The sequence below is a fragment of the Cottoperca gobio genome, chromosome 18, assembly GCF_900634415.1.
Source record: "Cottoperca gobio chromosome 18, fCotGob3.1, whole genome shotgun sequence".
NCBI classification, from domain to species: Eukaryota; Metazoa; Chordata; class Actinopteri; order Perciformes; family Bovichtidae; genus Cottoperca; species Cottoperca gobio.
The window spans coordinates 12,425,017-12,447,133 of record NC_041372.1 but is presented as its reverse complement, the minus strand read 5'-3'; the positions used below and the strand labels follow the sequence as shown (position 1 = coordinate 12,447,133).

Sequence of the window (22,117 nt, the reverse complement as noted above, 5' to 3'; positions counted from 1 at the left end):
GATATAAAAGTTATAGAATATATTCTATGGTGTATTTTAGGACTTTTATCATCTAATGCTCATTCATTAACTTTAATTTTTCTTCAGACCTGCACTGCTTTTCCTTGTGTCCTCTGTCTCCTCATTAGTTGAAGATAGCACTCCGTCAGGTTCCTCCGCCAGTTTTCTTTGCTCTGATTGGTTCTCCTGTGTGATTGGCAGTTTTGTCAAAGCAGAGCAGTTTGTAGGACTTGGTTGAGCAGCTTTACCCTGCAGTTTTGATCCCTTCTGGTGTGCACGACCCCCAGACCTAGCCCTCCCTTTGGCCCCCTTTCCCTTCCTTTTCCTCCTAAAGACAAAGCACAGGAAGGTATTAATGAGGTACAACAGACAGTTAATAATTTATATCACTGTAGAAATTACTTTGTGTGGACATAAACTCCTTTAGAATGTGTCTTTTGTTGGTTTCAGGCCTACGTATATGTGTCTCGAACAACAGTTGTGCGCAGTTTGCACCAAAGTGTTACTGATCTGTACTTTCATCAGGAAGTTGGAAAATGAGAAGGAGTGCCAATAAGAAATACATATGTACCTTGGCGCTCTGAATCCTGCAGTTTTAACTTCCTTTCCTCTCGCACAAACTCTGTCCTCCGTCTTTGCATCATCCCTTTCCTCTATCCCCTTTGGGTTGCACGAATTCTTCATTTTGGTTCCACTGTTGGTAATTTCTCCACTTTCTAAAACTCCAGTGAACGATCTCTCCGGTGCGTCTGATGTTGGGGTTGTGGCATCACTGTCTGCGCTCAGCGGTTTATCTGTATCCTCGAAAACAGAGTCTGAATGAGATCCATGATCTGAGTGGCCCTCTATAACATGCCCGACTTTGTGATTCGTCAAGTCATGGATTTCGTTTGCGACAACACTTTCGCCGCTCTCGGAGTCTTTACCTCTGTGGCTATTTCTGCACAGCTGTGTGAGGCTGTTGCTATCTCTTTCCTTTCCCACACCTGGCCTCCTCTCTTTGAACAGGCCATTGAAATAAAGCCGGTTGCTTTCCAGGCCCTCAGAGTCTCTGCTTGTTTTATCTCCTTCATCAGAGTCATGGACAGAAGAGGAGTAAGACCGCCTCCCTCTGCCAGGTTCAGTAACTCCTGCTGGAGGCCGAGGTGGTAAAATGTCACCTTTTGGGGTAACTAGGTCTCTTTTGGCACCAAGGACAGCTCGAAAGCTTCCTGACCCTTCCAGTCTCCCATATCCCCAAGCTCTCCCTTTCCTGAGTTTGATGGCTTTACTTCTCCTGCACAGAGGCAATGTCTTGGTCTTAGAAATTCCATGCATCTCCAGGTATCTCTGCCTTGTGTCAACCCCTCCATCAGGACCCAGTCTGGGCTCCAATAGCTCCACATAGTCCCCGTCCAACTGAGGGTGCCTCGCTGTTCGCCCGAGTCCATCTTCGCTGCGCCTTCGCCTGGGATGCGCAGGTTCAGAGTCCAAGCTGTCTGGTGGTAAACCATCATCTTCCTCCTCATCCCAGGACCAGGAGTCCAGTTCTCCTGAGGATGAGCCCCCCCAGCCCCCGAGGCTGCTGCCCCCCTCACTGGGCAGGCGTTTGGATGTGGGACCCTCGTGGTTAGACATCAGGCCCAGCTCCTCAGATGGGTCGTGGATGAATTTTGGGTAGACAACCTCCTTCCACGGAAGTCGAACTACACCATCACATGTACTGACCAGGCAGGTGTCAAGTCCTCCTCCAACTGTGCAAGGATGAGAGAGGACTAAGTTTGTGTCATGTTCATTTGTTTATAGAGGGTATACAGTAGGCAGAAAAGGGAACCAACATAGGTTAGGGCTTGCTGCCTTTCTTTACCATTTATTTTCTTTACCGTGTTCTCACCACCTGCTGACACCCATATATCTCTCCCCTAAGTTGTTGCCCTTCAGCATGACTTCCATTGGTCATAAACTTGACTCTTCTAGCCATCTGTTTCACACCCCTGTGTTAAGTATAGTCTTCTTCAAAGTCATTACTTACTGCTACAAAGTGTTAATCATTTACACCTAAAAACCTGATTACAAACAGACATTTTCCTGACTCTTACCCTGAAATACCAAATATTAGTAGGAATGTAATGTCAGAAACAAAATGAAAGAATGGAGTATAGTTAATCCTTTCCTGACCTTCTCTTTTGTGGCCTCGCTCTTTGTTGACGCTGTGCAGCCACTCAGTGGTGAACACAAGGGGGTGCTGTGACTCGGGTACCAAGACTTCCTGAACGGTGCGCCCCCCAGGGGCCAGACATTTTAGGGCCAGCCGGGGGCAGCGCGTAGAGAAGGGCACCACCTGCAGGTAGAAGTCATTACTGCGCAGTATCCTCCAGTCCAGGGTGGAGAGCTGTACAACCACTTTCTCGCCTAAACACAGAGGCCAGCCGGAGTGAAGGAACAAGCAGCCCAGGTACTGAGACTGTGATGAGAAGAAGAAAAAAGAATGTTTAATGTATGTCGAAGAAATTCTTGAGAGAATGTTGAGAGTTGCTAGTTCTCTTAAGAATTACAGATTCTGTGGGATGTATCAAATCTCTTTACTTCATGCAGCATGGAGAGAAGACCCACACAGTTCTCTGCAGGACTTTCAGAGTGTCTTGCCTTATATCAGTTAAACAATGCTGACCTCATGACAAGCGAGATTCAATCATTATTATTCACCTTAGTCCTTCCTCAGTACAATGTGAAACGCAGTGAAACATATCGGCATCAACAACATCAATACATTGATTTTTAAATCTAAAAGTCTTCTGTCTGAACCTCCCCAGGTTGTGTAGTGCATTCTCTGCCCTTTATATCACTCATCTTTAGATTCCCCTCATCTCACAAACAATCCTATTTGATGGCCATGCACAATCTTGCACTCCCATTCACAAACCACAGCTCCCATGAGCCAGTTGGAGCCTGCTTGGTTGGTTGTGTTTGGCATTCAGATGAGTCGAATTTCTAGAACTGATAACACACCAGCCAACACTATTCACTAGCTCAACTGGCCAAAAGCCAGTGCCACAAACAAATGTCAGACATGTGACTCACGCAGTGCTTTCTAAAGTGTAAAACCGCTTAGCTGGCATTACATAGTGAGAAGACTCTGGATAGCTGCAGAGAGTCGGTGTGAGTCAGACGGAAACATGCAGATGACCAACTCTTCACAACAGCCAGCCACAGTTAAAACAGTGCTCTGTTTCATTGGTGGAAAACACATCAAGTAGCTCTGTGAGACTGAGAAAATCAATCTAAATCAAGCACACTAAACAACCTGGGTCTAAATATAGAATGCCCCGCAACGAGGCATTTACTCAAGAATGAATTTAGGTGAAGGAGAGAAGGCCCCGAGTGTAATCCCCTGCACTATCATTCAACTGATCTGTTTAGAAAAAACCCCACCTTATTTTTAAATGCTATTCCCACCTTAATCAATCCTGTGTCAGATCTATATCCTCTCTCTCTCTCTTGCAGTCTGAGGTATAAAACTCTCTGCTGTTCCCAGTCACGTCTAATCGACTGACTCTGGGCTGCTCCCTCCCCCCTCCGTGCCCTCCAGACTCACGAGACGTGATCAAATTATATTCCTTACTCGACCTCTCCTCCATCTTCCCTTTTCTACCTCTGTTCCTTATTCAATTTATTCTCTTTAAGTCTCTTGTCTTGCCTGTTCTCTTGCTGTAGCAAAGTTTCGGGGGAAGCAAAAGTAAGGGTGGATGTTAGCGTTAAAAAGCATGTGTGACTTTTCCTCTCTTCAAAAGTTAGTCTGTTTCGAGTCAGTCCACATTCTGTAACTCCCTGTGTCCTGTGGTCCTCCTCCCCCCTCCTACTTCTCCCTCAAAGTACCCCTGTGTTTGCGCCTTCTTCCGCACCTCCCGTTTCACAAAAATTCCTCAATCAGTCTACTATAGTCTGCTATGCAACCTCCAGCATCTTCTCTTTTTTCAGACGCATGTACGTGCACAAGCATGCAGGCATGGTGAATGAACGCCATGTTCATTCTCTCCTATGACTCCCACCGCTTCTCTGTTTCTCACTCTCTCTTTCTCTCACAGCAGTAACACTCACATATGGAAGGAATTATTGTCATGACTCACAATCTAACTCCCGTCCCAGGCAGAGCTACTCAGCTACAATGAAAACATAGTGTGTGTGCGTGAGCATGCAAGTCTAGGAAAACTGTAAAGGGAAATATGAGACAGTTCTTAGCCTCCAAGTTTGTGCTTAACATTGTGAGTTGTTTATCTTTGTGTGTGTGTGTGTTGGAAAGTAAAATAAAAGGAATTCTGTTCAGTATAAACCTCAGAGCTTTGAGTTAAGTACATGTCGCATCTCATTTGTTTGTCTTGGTTTGTGCATGTGAGGGCACAAAGTGGAAGTTGCATGCATTTGCATAGTGTATACGATATCATGCTGTTTACATGCATTTGCTATTTGAACTCTTTTATTTATGCTTCAGTCACTGTATTTCACTGGTCTCTGACTGTTCAGTGGAGCTTTCGAGGCAGGAAGACCACTTCTTTTGTCTGCGGGTCACAGCGGCTGGTAAATCTCAGATTTCACCAGCCACTTTCCCTAATTTTAGCGGCCAGCTAGAGTTTTAGAGCAGACTCGACCCTCCACAGTGTAGTGAGTAACTGGTGCAGGGTCACACATGTGTCAAATTATAAAAGCCTTGAACTTTTCTTTGCACTGGTGTCTTCATGACAAAAGGCTGTGATACTAGGCTGAAGACTTGACACAAAAATAAATCACCTGGACTCGACTGCTGTGAGTGTTAACACGACACATCTGAGCAAAATCATTCAAGTCAAGGTTTTACCTGCTACATTCCCAGTCATGATCCCAATAACAATGCTTATATGAAGACTTGTGACCTGGATTTGCGCTTAGATTTATGACTTAACCCCGAAGTGGACTGCTACACCCACTAGAAGGTTCAGAAGGCTGTTATCATCTAATCTTTGTCCCGTCTCAACCATCAGACTGTGATAACGGCCATTCAATGTGCTGATAACATAGGAAACGGGCATTCAACTTTAAAACTTGTGTTCACTGAGTTGAGAACTAACTTGGATTGCTTTCCCAAAAAGACTTAAAAACAGCTCTGCTAATGCACACACATAAAAAAAACAGTTGACAGTTTACTCACACTATACTTTTTTGCATTTGACAGTTGATTCTGCTTCTGATTATACAGCTATGTGTGTGTTCTCATCTGCAGTGTTTGCAATTTGGAACTCACGCAGGCGTGCTGCTGGAGTTTATGCAGGAGGTGCTTGGCAGGAACAAAGTAGTCCAGGAGGTAGCGAAGACTATCGTGTTGATAGGTCGACTCCAGCACTGAAAAGACCTAAACGATTATACAGAAGGGGACAAAAACACAATTAAATGCAGTTGTAGTCATTGCATTTGGTGATTAGATGTACAAAACATAAATCTGTATTCATGTCTGGGAGAAGCCTTTCATGTTCACAATATCAGCCCAGAAAGCATGTAAACAGAAAGGCTTCCTTTTATCCATATGATTTCAACAAGTCATCAAGCAGCTTGTTCCATAGCAACAAAGACATTTGATTGTAAGCTACACGGCAACTACAATGCATCTGTAAGAGATTGCCAGTTTTAAAAACAAAATGATAAAAATAAACAAAGGGTAAATAATTGTATGAAGAACCAATGACGTACTAATCATCACTAATAACAGCTGACTGCTCTGTAAAGGTTATTATGACTAAAAAGCAGAAATAGTGGCTTTTGGTGAAACAAGTCATGTGAAGCTCCTGGCTGGAAGGAAGAGGGTTTGTCTATAATTGACCAGCTGCCTGGATTTTGTTTGTGTTGGCTTCTAGCAGCAGTTTATATACAGGGAAAGCAGCGTTATCTACACATAACATCGCCTTCCCAACATACTCCAACTTTGCCTTATCATTTAATTGAATATGCATTATTTATATTCCCCTGTTTATTGCTGTAAAGGAATAAAGGTTTGTGTGTGTGCTTGTGAGATGTACCTGGGAGAGGAGGGGTGGTGCCGTGCTCTCAAAAGGAGGATAAAGCGATGAGAGCGCCCCCTGCACACAATCCTCCATTGCCTCCGAACCCTGAGAGAGACAGAGGTGATAAGAAAGGGTTAATCCATAACCGGATGCTGAATCAACTCTAACGTCTGTGTTTGTGTTCAACAGCCGGGTTGTTTCGCTTTTTGCTGACAGACACACACACGCACACGCACGCACACACACACACATACACACACACACACACACAGACAGACAGACAAATATACACACACATTCTCCTTTCAACTTCCTGTTTTATGGTCTGGGGAGTGTCAAACATTTCCTCCAAGGCCCAGTAAATGTAAGAACCCCCAGAACAAAAGAGTCAAAGCTCTGCAACATTATAACTCCCTAATACACACACACACACACACACACACACACACACACACACACACATCATGACTCTGGGACGGCCTGTGAGGTGGAGGGTGACGGAGCAGAGCACGCAACACATAGTGTTTATTTTTCTACATGGACCGTTGGCATGGCAACCTGCAACTTTTTTTTTTCCCCCCAGCCTCTCTTTCTCTCACCCTCCCTTCACATTTCCTCTCAAACCTCCCATCTGCTTCTCTTCCTCACTTTGCTCCCTGCTCTCTTTTTTTTAACCCAACTTTTTTTTGTTTCACCTCCATCCCGACTCTCTGAACGTCATCTGACAACAATTACATTGGGATTCTCTTCAACAGATGCCATATTGTCCTGAATAAATACAAGAACCAGGGGGATAGATGGAAAGCCATGGGAGAAATCCCAGAATGGGAGAACAGAGTGTACGGAAAAAGAAAAGAGCGGCTAGCGAAAGAGGGGCCAGGAAGGAATGAGCTGGTGGTTGTGCGGGGGTTTATGGAAGAAGACATAGGTTCAAATGTGAAAATTATTTTTTGGGGTTTGTTTTTGTGTACACAGAGGGTTTGGGGTTAGCCACAGAGGAGGATAGAATGAGTATTACAGACAAGAAAGTACTCTAGTTTTCCAACTTGTGCAACTTTGCCTGAAATGCCCTGGCAAAATAAATTCAACAAATCAGATATTCAAACTCAGGTTGAAACAAATGTCAAGACTTATTTGCAAAAGCAAGAAAGAAATTCAAATATATTATATTTACATTCGGCAATTTATATTGACCTTTTGAGCTAATGCTAGCTACTTTCATTGGAAGAAAGTTGGCAACACTTTAGCCATTTACGCTACTGGGAATAGTAACGAAGCGTGACATTGATACTCTTTGATAACTGGGGATAGCTAGCGACAGCTACCAGGGAAAACAAAAGCGCTATCCTCTTCCTGTTTCGGTTGCACAATAGTTGGCGCTCTTCTTTTGTGCCGTAAATCAAGCTTTTATTTTCCCGGGAAGTCGTACCAGGTGGCAAACATAAGTGCGTAGTGAAAGCGAGGTTTACTGGGAACCAATTTAAACGCAGATGGTGTCATTATTCTATAATTATATCAACATTTACTTCATAAAGATAAGTTAAAGCAAAGAAACGAGTCTATTGGTGCATCAGATCTACAGTAGGACTCTAGTTGGAGATCTGCTCTGCTGAGGTTGCTCAGGGTCGTCATGTTAGCTTCTGATTCCTATCCTCTCTGTTGGCTGCAAAGCACATTTTTCAACTTTGACTTCAGGCCTTATGGCACCAACAGCGGAGTGGTACAACTGGGCTCAAATTCATGAAGCCTTAGTTTTCCATAGTTACAAAGAATTTAAGATGGGAATTATTCGGCAAATTGAAGAAAAAACTAATGAGAAAACATACATAAGTGTTGCTGAACGCAGCTCAGTTTTCCAGAAGCAGAGCAGCTCTCGGGTCATGTCAGTACGATGGCTTATGAGTAAACAAAACCTTCTTTCCGAAGCCACACATAAAATGCACTTACTAAAAGGACACAAGTAATGGTTGTTATTTATCTAAAAGTGAAAACTTTGCCAGATCTTTGGCATGTCATACGAATTTCCAAGTTCTTTTTAAGAGTCATTACATTAAAACAAGGCAGAAAACAGCACCTCCCTGCACCAATCCACATTTGAAGCAAGTTCAATTTAAGCACTACATTGAAAGATATTCTCTTATTTTCAAACAAAAGTGCCATTTTCAGTCGGCCATGTTAAAGTCTCTGTAAAGACTATTACATCACTTATACAGCAGGAGATGACTCAGTGCGTAGACTATGGTAAACAACCGTCTTTTAGGGGGCATGTTGTAATAGGTGTAATGGTTGTTAAAGAGGTTTAAACAGCCTTCTGGCTCACTGATAGAACATATTGAGTATAGTAAAAGCACAGCGGGGGGTTCAGGGGATTGCATGGCGAGCCAGCAGGAACTTCCTCTTAGACTAAAGCCCTCTTTTAAAGCATCCCGCAAGATTTGAGTTAATTTAACACAACACTATATTAAAGCACAAACAAAAACATGACAGTGGACACTCGCTAATGTCTTTTGGTGCCTTTTCTCAAAGGCAAAGCTCTTTGTGTTTCAACAGACTGACCATGAAAATGCCAATATATTTGTGTGCAATGCCTCTGAACTTACAACACTGTCTCACAGACGCAAGTTGAATGGGAACAACGCTGCAATTTGAGCCCAGTTGGCTCCATAGAGCCCCTCAGGATCAAATATGTGGCTCATACCAGAGAACACAACTCAATGCAACACTATTCATTGCTTAAGTGTTGGTACAAATAGGCCTGAAACCATTAGCTGAACTCAAACGCATATTATCACCAAATGAAACCAAACAAGAAAGATGATGAAGAACAGATCTGAGTTAGGAGCTTAACAAGAAACATGACGGTTAATTTAGGCACGCTAAGAATAGCTTTGACCAAGGAAGCATTATGATTTGTTCAACAAGTTAATAGACTTGTTCTTGTGCATGTCTTTGACAACACGTCATCATTCTGGGTACAGAAGTGAAAGTACTGTTTGGAGGCCAATTGTTGGGTTTTACCGAATAACGATGCATTGTCTGTTAAAAAGGTGCCGATGCAAAGTATTACATCTAAACCTACATGCAGAGTCGAGATCAATATTGTTTGTCAAATATACAGTCCATGATGCATCTTGATATATATGCAAGTTTTTCTCAATCTTGGAATACATCGGTTATCGGTCGACTATTTTGCTTCTGGAGGCAACGGCCAATATTTCTGGGATTCTGGTGCGACCAACTTTAGACGCGAGAATGGAGTTGGAATTGAGAGACGACGTCTACGACTGAATTGTAATCTTATAGAGATTCTTTAAAAGCTCAATTGTTGTCAGACGATAGCCGATGGCTTCCTAGATTGCGTTTCGGCCAGTGTGTTCCGCCTCATTTGCTCTCCACACAAACGGTTTACATGAATTTCTAAGCTCATGAATTGATATTGTAGATGGTTTACACAGAATGCATGATATTCATAGAAATATTAAAATGTAGGGAAATTCCAAGAAGTTATCACCAAAGTCACGTACTAAGATTGTGTGATAACCACTGAGCTATCTCCATGACAACTGAGCAAACTCCCTCCACTGGGGAACATGCAGTTAAAACAACTGGAAAAAATGAGTAAGTGGACCTTGAATTATTTTTCTTTTACTCCAAGCTGCTCTATGACAAAGGGTTGTTTCTTGTCTACTAATTGACAGATCACCCATGAGGCTCACCTCAGCTTTCTATCTTGCAACTGCAAACACACATCTTACTCAAAGAGGTAACCGGAAAAGTGTGTGAGTGTTCATACTGCACGTGGAGTGCCGGTGACGACAATTTGAACGGTGTGAATGAATGTGTATCCTCCTGTTTGTGTCATTCTTGCGTCAGACTTCCTGCCTTTCTCTCCTGTACGCAGACTGTAGCGGAAAAAGCAGAAGTAGTCTTCCATACAGAGGGAAAACCCAGAAAAAGAATGAGATAGGTCTAAAAATAAAGGACGGACAAAATGGCAATACAATTGAGAAGACAAGGTGGACCGACTCAAGTGGTTTTGAAATATATATATATATATATATATAGCTCTTGAACTGTCCTTCTTGTCACTTCAGCTTATTGAAGTGTGAGTGAATTAAGAAACAGATTGAAAAAGAGACAGAGTGACTGAGACACATTGAGAGAACCAGACAGCCCGACTGAGGGTTCAGACAGAAGAAGGAAAAAAGAAAAGAGGAGGAGGCTGACCAGTGGGAGAGATCGATGGGAAACAAGAGCAGCAGCCATGATAGAAACCAGATGTAAACCCAAACACTACATGTGAGACAGAGGAAGAGAGGAAGTCAGTAAAATCAGAAAGGAGCTTGGAGGAGATGACATGATTAGGAGCAAAAATGACAAAGATGCTGACAGAGAAGGAGGGAGCAGAAAAGAAGAGCGGACACAGGAAAAGAAAAAGGCAGACAAAGGGAAAGGAGGATGAAAATGAGAGGCCTAAGAGTGATTTCCTTTCCTAAACCGTGCTGTATAATCTAACCTGACCTACAGTAGGTCAAAGAGATTCTTTACAGATTGTTTTAGACGACTTAAGTGCTACAGTCTGTCGCTGAACACAATAAAGACGAGTTTCACAGCAGATGAGGTTTCACACAACATTTGGCCTAAATTCATTGTCTGTGTATCGTCTGTGACAAATGAGCATGGTGTTTTATCACATTTATTGGCATTATTGGTCTTCCTAGTGTGTGATATTTCCTGAGTTAACCTAGTTCAGGCTTTGCTAGGTTTAGAAAAATGTTAGCTTGCTAGCTTAACTGTTCCATTAGATCAATACGGATGTAGCGAGATACAGTAGCTGGGTGAAGAGTAACATTTAAAGGACATTTGTAGTTTATTACAGCTTATTAATTTCTGTAACTTGAACTATCATTTCTAACCGTTGTAAACAAACCAATAATTAAGCCGTTTTTTAAAAAAAACACTTAATTTGAACACTTGTCGTGTTACACAGTCATATGATCCATTGGTAATGTGAACATATTGATTATAATAGCTTCAATAGCATGATATTGGGGCATAGTGAGATCAACATGAAAGGCACATTTTAAACAAACAAAGAAACCGCATGGATGCCCGATAAAGGTGCCAGTGAAAAAGTCATAATCAGCAAATAGCTGCGTTGAAAAGTATCCGTCCTTGGTTGGTTTGCAATGTTTGTGTCAGAGACCTTGACAATCACAGGAAACTCCGTTTAAAGAAAGATTCCTGTGATTGACAACATTGCGGACCCTATCTGGATTGTTCTGCTGTTATCTCCACCCGCCTGGTACTCCAAGCATGATAAAACAAACACAGAGAATCATTTGCAATAACTTTCATCAGACTTTCACACTGGTACATCCCATTAGAGTTTCAAAATCAGAACTCACCAGGCAGAGGGAATGGAAATACCCTCTGCCACATATTCTTGGCAAAGGTTGCTGTGTGTGTCACGGTACTGTATGATGCATTATAACACCTATGTGCATGTGTTAGCAGCCGTGTTTGTCCCTAAGTGAGTATGCATGCACACATTCCTCATGTGTTAAGTGTCTTTACTTTATAGACACATGTTGTTTAGAGCTTACACGGGTCTGTTAATGTGTTAAATCCACCTTTTTGAGCCCTGTGTTAGAGGAAATGTTCCATTTCTCTACTGTTATACTATTCTACTATTCTTGTGTGTACATCTGTTACTGTTTACCAACCTACACTTTCCCAACTGGTTAAAGAGGAAGATGAAACTGTACTGCACATGTTCTCAGTAGTCCATGCCATCCCTTGTTCCACTTTCTCTCTTTTTGTTTTTTCTCTCTCTCTCTCTCTCTCTCTCTCTCCCCCCTTTTCTCCCAGGTCCAATGTGGAAAATGCGGCATCACCGAAACCACCATTGCTGCCGTCCAAGTCTCCTAAAATAAAAAAGTAACCCTACCCTCCTCTTTTATTCTGCTCTTTCCCACTCCAGCTCTCCCTTTCTCTCTGCTTTTTCTCTTGCTCTCCCTGCCAAACTGCTCCACCCTGCACAACACACAGAAGCGGAAATATGATCCAAATCTTTCTTTGTTAATCTCTTTCTTTCTTAATTCAATTTATCTTCTCATATGTGTGCATGTGTCTCCCTGCCTCTGTATGTCACTGATCAGACCATGAGTGGGTGGGGATGGGAAACAAAATCCCTAGAGACGCAACAGAGAGTCCTTGATTCCCTCTGCAAGTCTACCACAAAAAGAACCAACGTCACACGACTTAAATCATGTCATTATAATTTACTGCCATTGGGATTTGACAACTTTGTAAACTGGGAGTTATAACTGCTGACTTAAGCTTCTTCCAGAATCAAACGCATGCCTTTATGAGAATGATTAAAGTTAACTATATATAACAGTGGTGCTGTTTTGCGTTTTTGAAGCACATGTGGAAGTGTGGGTGTTTTGTAAAATAATCTGAATCAAGTATAATGTTAATCTTTAAAAAGTTAATCTTAAATAATCTTTAAGTACACAAAACTTGAAAGGTCATGTTGTCATGGATCAAAAACAGAAAACACTATGATATCCGTCTTTTTTTTACAGGACTTAAAAAGGGGAAATAAAGTTTAATTTAGAGTCCCTGAAGGAGTTTCTTCCTCATTTGACAAAATATATGACTTTTAGCATTTTCCAGACAAACTTGAGTTTAAGAAAGGGAGACTTACCATGACTTCAGTCAGGAATTCCTACATAGTCCTAAACTCCTTTCCTGCATTTGCTTCCTCTCTGCATTCTCCCCAAAAACTTTTCCCCCTCAGTTGTTATCAAACAGCCTCCATTAGCTCCTTTAAGCGATTTTCACCCTTCTTTTATGTAAGACTGCAGCGCGTAAAAACAGTCCTCCTCTCTTCCCCTCTCACTCTCCGCTATGTTTCCCAGCCTGGGAATGTCCAAGCTGCATTTTTTTCCCTCCCATCTCCGTCTGCCCGGCAGTCCCACACACTCCCACCTCCCTCCCCTCGTCTCCCCTCGCCTCCCCTCCCCTCCTGCTTTCACCTAACAAGAGCACTACAGTCCCTCTCTGCACTCAAACTTTCCATTTATCCCCCCAGAGTAACTTAAATGAATACACAATGAAAAGCTGTTACCCCACCCAGGCTTGCAAACATTTTTTTATTGTTGAAATCACACGTCTTTTATTTTCAACGGGAGATAATAATGTCTGTTTGTAATTTAGCTTAATTTGATGAAAAGGGTTAGTGCGAACCCTGAAAATGTCGGTTTTGTAGACCTATATTCTCCAAAATGTCTCATAATGGCAGAGAACCGTTAACATTTTGACACCATAGGGAACAAACACGGCTAACTTTAGAAATAGTATATTTTTAGGGTTAGGGTTAGCAGTGAAGTTCCTTTTGTTGGGTCACAGAAATAGCCCTTTTGCCACCCATCCGACGTTATAGAAGGGTTAAAGGGCTACTCCAGCAATATAGTGTTCAACTTCCACAACGCTGGTAGACATGCAAGAGACACATTTTTATAAGAATGGTCCAAATTGATGCGGCAGAGGTCGATATTATCATGACTTTTAGTCCCTAGTATGGGCCAAGCTTCAAAAACGCTGGATCCTACGTTTCCCACAATGCAACTCAATACCATCTTTCGTCCAGTGGTAGAAGAGATATTCAAATCATTTTCAAATGTTATAAACTAAAAAATGAAAAGTACACATTTGCTGTCTGAAATGTAGTGAAGTAAAAGTAATAATCTGTCCTCATATTTTCTCATTTTAGCTTGTTTGGTTTAGCGTCACTTTACGTTGTTGACTTACTCACATATGTCTCCATGCTCGCAAGCTAGCTAGCGGGCTAATAAGTCAAGCTAAGCAGCAGCATGAACTGTTCGAGTGACGTGACTGATTCATGAGAAATTGACACACAATCACATCCCAGTTTCTATTGACCCATAGCTACCGTGGGTTGGAGTAATGGTCACAATGTGCTTGTTTTATTGGTGCAAATCGTCCCCATCTATTAGATATGTACTTTTTAATCATACAGCGCAATTTCATAGTTTATAGCAATTTTTTCCGCAGAGCGCCACTTTGAGAATCACTTCTTTAGACAGCTCCCCCAGAGGCGCATAAGAAATTAAACCTGTTTTCACTTGCAATGTAGTGCTCGCCATGACATATAAACTGAATGTCATGGGGAGAGCCTCTTTAGAGTTATTTGTAAAAACTTTAAATGTAAGTGTCCTCTCAGGTTAATCCCTAACAGTCTGATTAAGGACAGGAAGTAGATTACATTATTTATGGGATTAAAAGAATACCATTTACATCATGCAGCATTTTAAATACTTCTGTGGAATACTTACTTTCCACAGTTACCTTTTGTAAGCCATGTGTTGATGCCATCCAGTAGATCTGTAGTGGAGAAATGTTTACACATGTGATGGAAACATACTGTCCTCACTTTTTATTAAGTCTTTTATTGCTTTTTCCCTCCATAATTGTGACACACTGTCTGCTATACCATTGCTAAATGTAGCCTCCATGGTTTGTGTCCGGACTGCTGTAATGGGTGAAGGATCGGAGCGTCCACTACAATAGCTCAGCAGCGCCTCCCTGTGTTTATTGGCTGATATTGCGATGATGGAAAAGTAGAGGTGATCTACAATAGGCCTTTCTCACAGCTTGACTTGCCATAGTAGGAAAGGCACAGGTGCTACTAGCACACACGACACCAGGAGCCTGAAATCAAAGCAGCTAAATGGAATGCAGCCATCGTTTATTTAATTATTTACACCTGTGAGACATGAGATTGTTATTAGTTAGTTATTAGTAAATATTACCACAAAAGATGGACGCAAACACTCTTTGCTTGAATCTTAGATATTGTTCATATTGTTCAGAGTTTCAGTTCTGGGGAAAGGAGTGGCACATGCTGTCCACACCCAGCATAGACACCTGTCAAGAAGGACAAGCAAAACCAGGTCATTGCCCTGCCTCTGGGTGTATTCGTCCATCTTGCATCTCTAGCTCAGTTTATATGGCACCTTTATATTGTTACTTGTTATTCACATTCCCATAAACCCACGGAACTGTGCCACACCTATACCAAGGCTCTCTGTAACTTAGGTGTGTGCCCTGGCAGTTGTCGTGATGCTTGTTCTGTTTAATTATGCCTTTTCAAAATGTTGAATAGGTTAACAATAACTAGGAGGGTTAAACCATACGCTGTTAAAAGGGGTTACGAGTCATGCAAGTTTAAAACCTGAGCAGGTAGATGTGTATTTGTTTTCATATTCATTCTTTGATCATTCAAAACGACCTTGACCCAATTCAACAATTCAATCAATCGGCTTTATTTACAATGCCTACAAGGATTTGCATATTTTATGATTTCATTCTTTCGTACCTCAAGGCCAATCACACGATTACAGAATAAATATGCAGCTGTATTCCATTTTCTGGTATGTTAATGCAAGTTTAACGACGTTTGATGTGGTGAACATTGCTGTTGATTGTTCCGATCTGCAGTTCACAGCTCCAAGGTCTTTTCCACATAACAAAACCAGCTGAAGTGATATAATAATAAAATATGTAGGCAAGAAACATCTTACTGAGGGTAAAACACGTCATACATAAAACATATTTTGGGATATATTATTATTATCATCTAGTTGGTTGAGACCAAGTCATTGTTTTGGAAGTCACGAGTTGAGATTGACAAATCCCAAGTCCTAAACGTTGACTTTCAAGTCCTAAACAAGCGCTTTTCACCAACACAGCATAGTTTTTATACGCAAACAAAATGATCTTTGGTATAATTTCTTTCCAGCTGATTAGTGAAGTTGTATTAGTTCTTCATGATCCTCTCCTGCAACTTAATTAAATGCTGTCTGATTGGTGAAGTGGATCAAATTATCCACCTGCTGGGGATGGATAGTGTCAACGCTTTGTGGCCCACTTTTTCAATAACATACTTGTTAATCTTACTATCAAGTATTGTCAAGTCCAAATCTCAAGTCCAAGTGAAGTCACAAGTCATTGGCGTTAAAGTCCAAATCGAGTCTGAAGTCAACAAAGACTCGAGTCCACATCTCTTGTTGAGACCGATCTGGTCATACAAGGGGTGCAGGAAGTTTAAAACTGCTATTTCTAACTTAAAAACTACAGGTTCTAATATTGTTAACCCTTACTAAGGACTTGTGGCTTTCTTGGTACTGTTGAAATAGACTCTTCGTGCTCCCTCCTCAGCACCTAAACAACAGAAAGAGCCGGTGAAGGTTTTGTGGTGAAGTACAATACATGCATACATGCAGGATGTGAGGCGTAACCCCCTACCTGATTGGCTCCTCACAAGGCTGGTCCTCCCACAGGTGGAGCTCTCCGCTGGCCATGCCTCCGCAGGGGTTAGAGTAATCTCGCGGCCATTTGGTGAATTTCATGGAATCGCCAGACATCCAGAACCACCTGTCGCTCATTATGTATCTGCAAAATAGATTTATTAACAAATGTAACAAAATGTTGCCATTTATTAACTAGACAGTGGTTTCTGGCTGCACTTTGCAACAGGTATGCGGTTATTTAAAAATATATATATATATATTTCAAGATAAATCCAGGTTTATTTTTATGATGGTAGTCAGGTCTACAATTATTTAAATTGTTCCTTTTTTAAAATGTCAAAAACATAGTGAAATAAAGCCCTTCAAATTCTTTGTTTTTTCAGTTTAAAACCGAAAAATATTCAAATAAAGTTTTAATAAACAGAAAAGCAGCAAATCCTCACACTTGAGAAAATGGGACCAGCTATTTTATTCTAGCTCTATAGAACAACTGAAACGATTCATGCTCTAATGACACACTCAGTTTGTCATTGGGTGTGCCTTCAGTGAAAGCTGTTAACAAAGCATGTTTTGTTTCGGAAAGGTAGCAATTCAAATATTAGGAGACACAATATTTGACTTAATGATCTGTGTCTTTTGAGTATGTACATTTGCAATATTCAAATCCTTACGATTTGAGATCAGGACAGGGGACCTATTCAAGGAACTAGGGCCTTCAAAACCTTCTGAGGTTAAGAATGTTACATAATACTTAAATTGTAAAGATGATTCTCATGTAAATATGAATATCAAACTAATTTACAGTACATTATGTCCTGTTGAGTTGTGCTTGAGTGACACCTGCACATTCATACAGCCTGCCTTGTATCAGAGCAACAGCTAAATCTTTAAAGTGTCAATGTCAGTGTAGAATACCTGCGCAACCCCAGCCAGACATAGTCTGTGAGGGGGGGAAAGGACTGCGGCCCAGAAGCTGCTCCACCTCGCTCCGCTCTTCCTGGCTGCGGAGGCTGAGCAGGTCCCAGTGGTGACGTCTACAGAAGAACAGAGCATCGGACCAGCAAAGCCTTTCTCCCACCATCGTCACATCGGCACTAAACAGAAAGAATGTTGTTAGGTTTTAGTTGGCTCATTTCGTGTTTGATATTGTCTTAATAGTCTTAAAACTTAAGTTGCCGAGGGAGTTTTGGTTTTGGTTTGGATCGAAAGCCACAGAGCCAGCACCTGGCCTTGTAGCGTAAGAGTCAGTGAAATCAATCCACATCTTATCAAGCAATTTTTTATTCTGATGTAGAATGAGAACCTAGAGAACCTTAGAACCTTAAATGAAAGGAAAATAATCTAATTTGTTGCTCATCAGCTGAAGTTGTAACACATGCATATATAACGTGTTTGCTAAAGACCCTGTCACACATATCCGTATGACAGACACTTATGCCGGCGCATACGAAAATTTGTCAGAGTCCAAATACGTCCAACTTTTCATCGGATCGGAAAAGTGAACATATACAGATACGCATGTCTAACCTATTGATAGCGCATCACTTACTGATACAAAATGTATCAGACGAATACCCAACGAATGCATAAGATATACAAAAATATGGCGTATACAAAATATCTGCAACACGCTGGTGTACGTTGATATAAGGTAAGGTACAAGTAGTATTCATTAAGAGCTCACTGTGTTACGCTGGGGTGCGTTGTTGAACGCTGATGTTTTGAGCATGTTCAAAATTACCGGACGTACCCGACGTGTGCTTCATAAGATATGCAGACGTTACGTGACGTTAGACGTGTGAATACGGAATACGTAGTTGAATATTTACCTACGTGAATACCTACGTGACTACGTTAGAGGTACGTTAGATAAAGGCTACGTTGGCTGACGGTGAACCCTACAGCCAATGTATTGATAACGAGTGGATAACCTATTCCTACCCGATGTTAAGATGCCTGAACACGGAGTAACTTATTAAACGTGTTTCAACAGTACAGCTAGCGTTAAGCATGTTAGCCGTTCTCCAGCATCAGCATGACGTGAACCAGATGGCACTTTTCCAGCTCCGTTGGAGAGTTCCCAATTCTGATCTGTGCCCCCTTAATCCCTTCAGCACAACATTCTTGTATGTTGGTGATGGTGACAGCACTAACCTTAAGCACAGCTAACAAGTCTACTCTCCACCAGGCATTGTACCAAGAGAAAGATTGGCTACAGCATCCACCTCTACATCCACTGACAGCATTAGAAGCTTTCACGAGTAAAGAATCACTCCAAATCTGTGCTGTTGGTTTCTTTAAGGCCACGTTCAGTAGAGGTTCCACTAAAGTAAAAAACAAATAAAGACATGAATCAATATCAGACTGTTGTGTTTCAATAAACCAAAGCCAGTCAGTGACAGTTGTACCTGCTGGGACAGCTTACACCTCCACTTCGCACAGTGTGAGAGTCTTCATGTTCCCAGGGATAATCACGTTCACAAATCGACCCTCCATGCTGCCTCCCTCACAGCTGTATGTGTTGGTTTCATCCGCTCTAATGTGGGAGATGGAAGCACACCTGACAGTGGAGGGAGTGGGGGGAATAGTTAAAGTTATCTTGTGGGATTCTCGTTAAAAGAGAACACGAAGTCCTTGAATCTGGAAAAGAGTCCACATTTGTGGTTTTTTTCATAAAGGAATTACAATTCATGTTGAAAATATATGTGGTTAGTAGAAGCCAGGAAGAAGCGTGTTTCAAATTATAAAGTAAATTGCTAAGAAGTTGCCTCACTGAAACAACAGAAATGTCAAAATAAGTAAATTCTGTGCCAGGAACAGTAGTAGATTATGACCAATTAGATTAGAAATCTGTTTTGACCTGCAAGTTTTCCATAAACTGATCTCAGGTTGCATTGGATTATCTAACGGCAGTTAACTAGCTAATAGGTTAGCTGGTGTTCCTGTTTTCTTTGTAATTGATGCGTGTGATGGAAGTTAGTCACTGCAGGGAAGGATAAGTTGCGTCATTGAAATATTACTCCTCTAATAATTGCAAAATAACATTTATATTGAATGCTGCATGTTCTGAAATTCTTGCCAGCACCTGGGGTTGTTGTTTCCGTTGTTCTCCAGTGAGTTCCCAATTGGGATCTCAGCTCCATCCAGTCTCTCAGCACAGCAGTCTCCTTTATTGGTGACCTTGACAGATATGACTATATATGTGCGTCACAGCTCCACCCTCCACCATGGGTTGGTCTGGTTCTCAACAGTGTAGCTACAGAACCCACGCCTGTAGTATGAGTTTCGTCTCCCACCGATGGCCTCGGAGGCGGTAGCGATGACTGGGTGGCGTCTCCTTTCAGTGCCACGTTAGATAAAGGGTTTGCTTGAAACAAAAATAGACGGATGGTTAGATGTATCATTCTTTGGGGTTGGACTGTCAAGTCATCATTGCAAATATGCATCGAGAGGATGATAATTGAAGTTATGAGGGGGGATTTTTTTGAAAAACTATTTCACCCAAGGCATGGCGCCAATACGGCAGCAGAGCTTTATAGTCATGATTAGAAATGGGGATGTGATGTCCTTGTGACAGAGCTAGAGCAATATCGGTGCACGTTTATGTCCGTAAAGAATGGGCATTCAAAGTCATAATATACAGTTCTGTATCAAGCTGTTTCACCTGATGTTTTTGGTGTCGTTTCTCTCTATTGAGTTTCCGATCCAGATTTCCACACCATCCAGATGGCTTTCATTTACACCTCTGTTGGTTATCGTTACAGCAGTTATTTTGTACACATTCTGCAAGTCTACCCTCCACCAGGGATCAGACTCTTCTTTGCTGAGGGTACAGGATCCTTTTTCAAATCTCACGTCTTTTTTCCTATCATCTGCCCCGCCAGCAGCACCCAAGGTACTGCCTTGTGAAGACTGGGCAGTTTATTCAGTGCCACATTTTCGAGAAGAGTACCTTTTATAATAAATAAAATAAGTATCAGACAAGAAACCCACAGAATGTATTGAGGGAGGAAAAAAACTGTTTACCTGCCAGAGCTCCAGATGTGAGCATGAGGGAAATGCTAACTACTAAATGCCTGTTAGTAGTTAGAGACGTTCTTGGATAATAATCATGTGTACATTTTCATATACAGTTTAGTTATATCTTGAACGGTGAAATGTAAAACGATCTGTCCTAATTTAGTTGTTGATGATCAACATCACAGATGACATGCCTGTTTAATAATGACATTCAAATAAGGTGTAAGCTAATTATGACCAAAGGAACATGTTTCATTTGGTCATAATTAGCTTACAACAGAAATGATTTAATCAGAATCAGAATCTGAAATCCTTTATTAGTCCCACAACGGGGACATTTACAGTGTTACAGCAAAGACAAGAAAGTGAAACATATAAAGTAAAGTGGCGAGCACACGTTAATAAAATAAAATACAAATTATATAAGTACACGTGGATGTTAAAATAAGTAGCAGCATTAAACGGTAGTCCATAGAAGTGGCCGGTAATTTACAATAATAAATAATAAAAATGAATATTGCACATAGCAGTGATAATATGTGTCTAAAAACAACCGGTTTGCTCTAAAAGCTTCTCATATTCTGCATTGACGTATATTTTTGATTAACACTAATTCAAATTACTCTGTAATGTCACTTGAAGTGGCGAGATATACAACACCAATTATATCTTTACATTGAAAATAGTTGTTATATTAATGCTCTGAATATCATATTGATAATCTTTGAGTCATCTGGCCATGGGAACCATCTATATAAAGTAATTAGATTCAGTTCAATTTAAAAAGATTAAAAAACAAATACAATTGCAAATAAAATTATAACAAAAAAAAAACTATTAAATACTTGAAAATAAATGTATATAGTTTAAGATACTGTGACTTACCATTGAGGGTCCACATGTACTGACTCTCATTCATGGCTTTGGAGGCAATCTTAGAGTCAAGGTTATAACAATCTTAATGAAAATACGATTAAAAGTGATACAGCCCAACGAGTACGTAGACGTACTTACTGTCTTTGTAGTTTTCCTCTGAGCATTACCAATCACATACTGTACTGGATACTTTGTTTGGTACATGAGAACATGTAAAGCTGCAGTGAGGGATGTTTGCATGAAGGACAAAACACCCAGATGGACATCTGCGTGATGTAAACAACTCTTTTCTCTGTATTATTATCAAATTTAATGATTCACAATTTGTAAAGCAATTATTATTATATTTTAAATACATGAAAAACCTTATATGTCAAAATATTAAATTAATAGAACGAGGAGATAAACCTGATGATGGAAAAAAAATTTTTTTGGGGGGGGGGGGGGTAATTTGACATTTTGAAGATGAGTAAGATGTCACTTCCGGCGACCATCTTCTTTTATGTTGAAAGAAGTAGCAGTTTGCAGCCCACAGAATATGTTTCCTTTTAGTTGGATAGTCATTGAGGCATCCCGAAAACATCTTACAAACGTTTCAAACGTAAGAGTTTCTTACGACTTTCTTAGTTTGCATTTTTCTATCAGAAAGATAACTGTTTATTAAGAAGTCGCACATCTAAAATAGGTGAAAGGCACGAACTTGGGCTAACGTTAAAGTAACGTTAAAATAACGTTAGCCGCACTGTATCTAGTATAACAGCTCCTGGTTAACGTTTTAACGGTTACCTAGCTGAAATATGTAAACCTGACATATAACCAAATATTTATTTGTCAACAAACTTGAGTCCAGTTTTACTCTAGACGTCTTTCCAC

The 22,117-nt window shown here is 41.0% G+C and overlaps 2 protein-coding genes across 2 annotated transcripts in view; both read right to left on the bottom strand.

Annotated features, from left to right (window-relative positions):
* arhgef40 (Rho guanine nucleotide exchange factor (GEF) 40) overlaps positions 1-12,903 on the bottom strand; it is a 35,327-nt gene extending 22,424 nt beyond the window's left edge. The window contains exons 1-6 of the mRNA XM_029454506.1: positions 12,721-12,903; positions 6,024-6,113; positions 5,255-5,362; positions 2,158-2,443; positions 572-1,733; positions 90-328 (exon numbers count right to left, since the gene is read on the bottom strand). Coding sequence (XP_029310366.1) covers positions 90-328; positions 572-1,733; positions 2,158-2,443; positions 5,255-5,362; positions 6,024-6,113; positions 12,721-12,723 — 1,888 coding nt within the window. The 5' untranslated portion in view covers positions 12,724-12,903. The remainder of the gene's footprint in view (positions 1-89; positions 329-571; positions 1,734-2,157; positions 2,444-5,254; positions 5,363-6,023; positions 6,114-12,720) is intronic.
* A 5,866-nt stretch (positions 12,904-18,769) lies between these two features.
* Positions 18,770-21,287, bottom strand: LOC115024022 (fucolectin-4-like). The gene is given in 4 exon segments (XM_029455401.1): positions 18,770-18,908; positions 19,434-19,685; positions 20,144-20,171; positions 21,254-21,287. Coding segments are annotated over 4 exon segments (453 nt in total).
* Between the last annotated feature and the right edge of the window lie 830 nt (positions 21,288-22,117).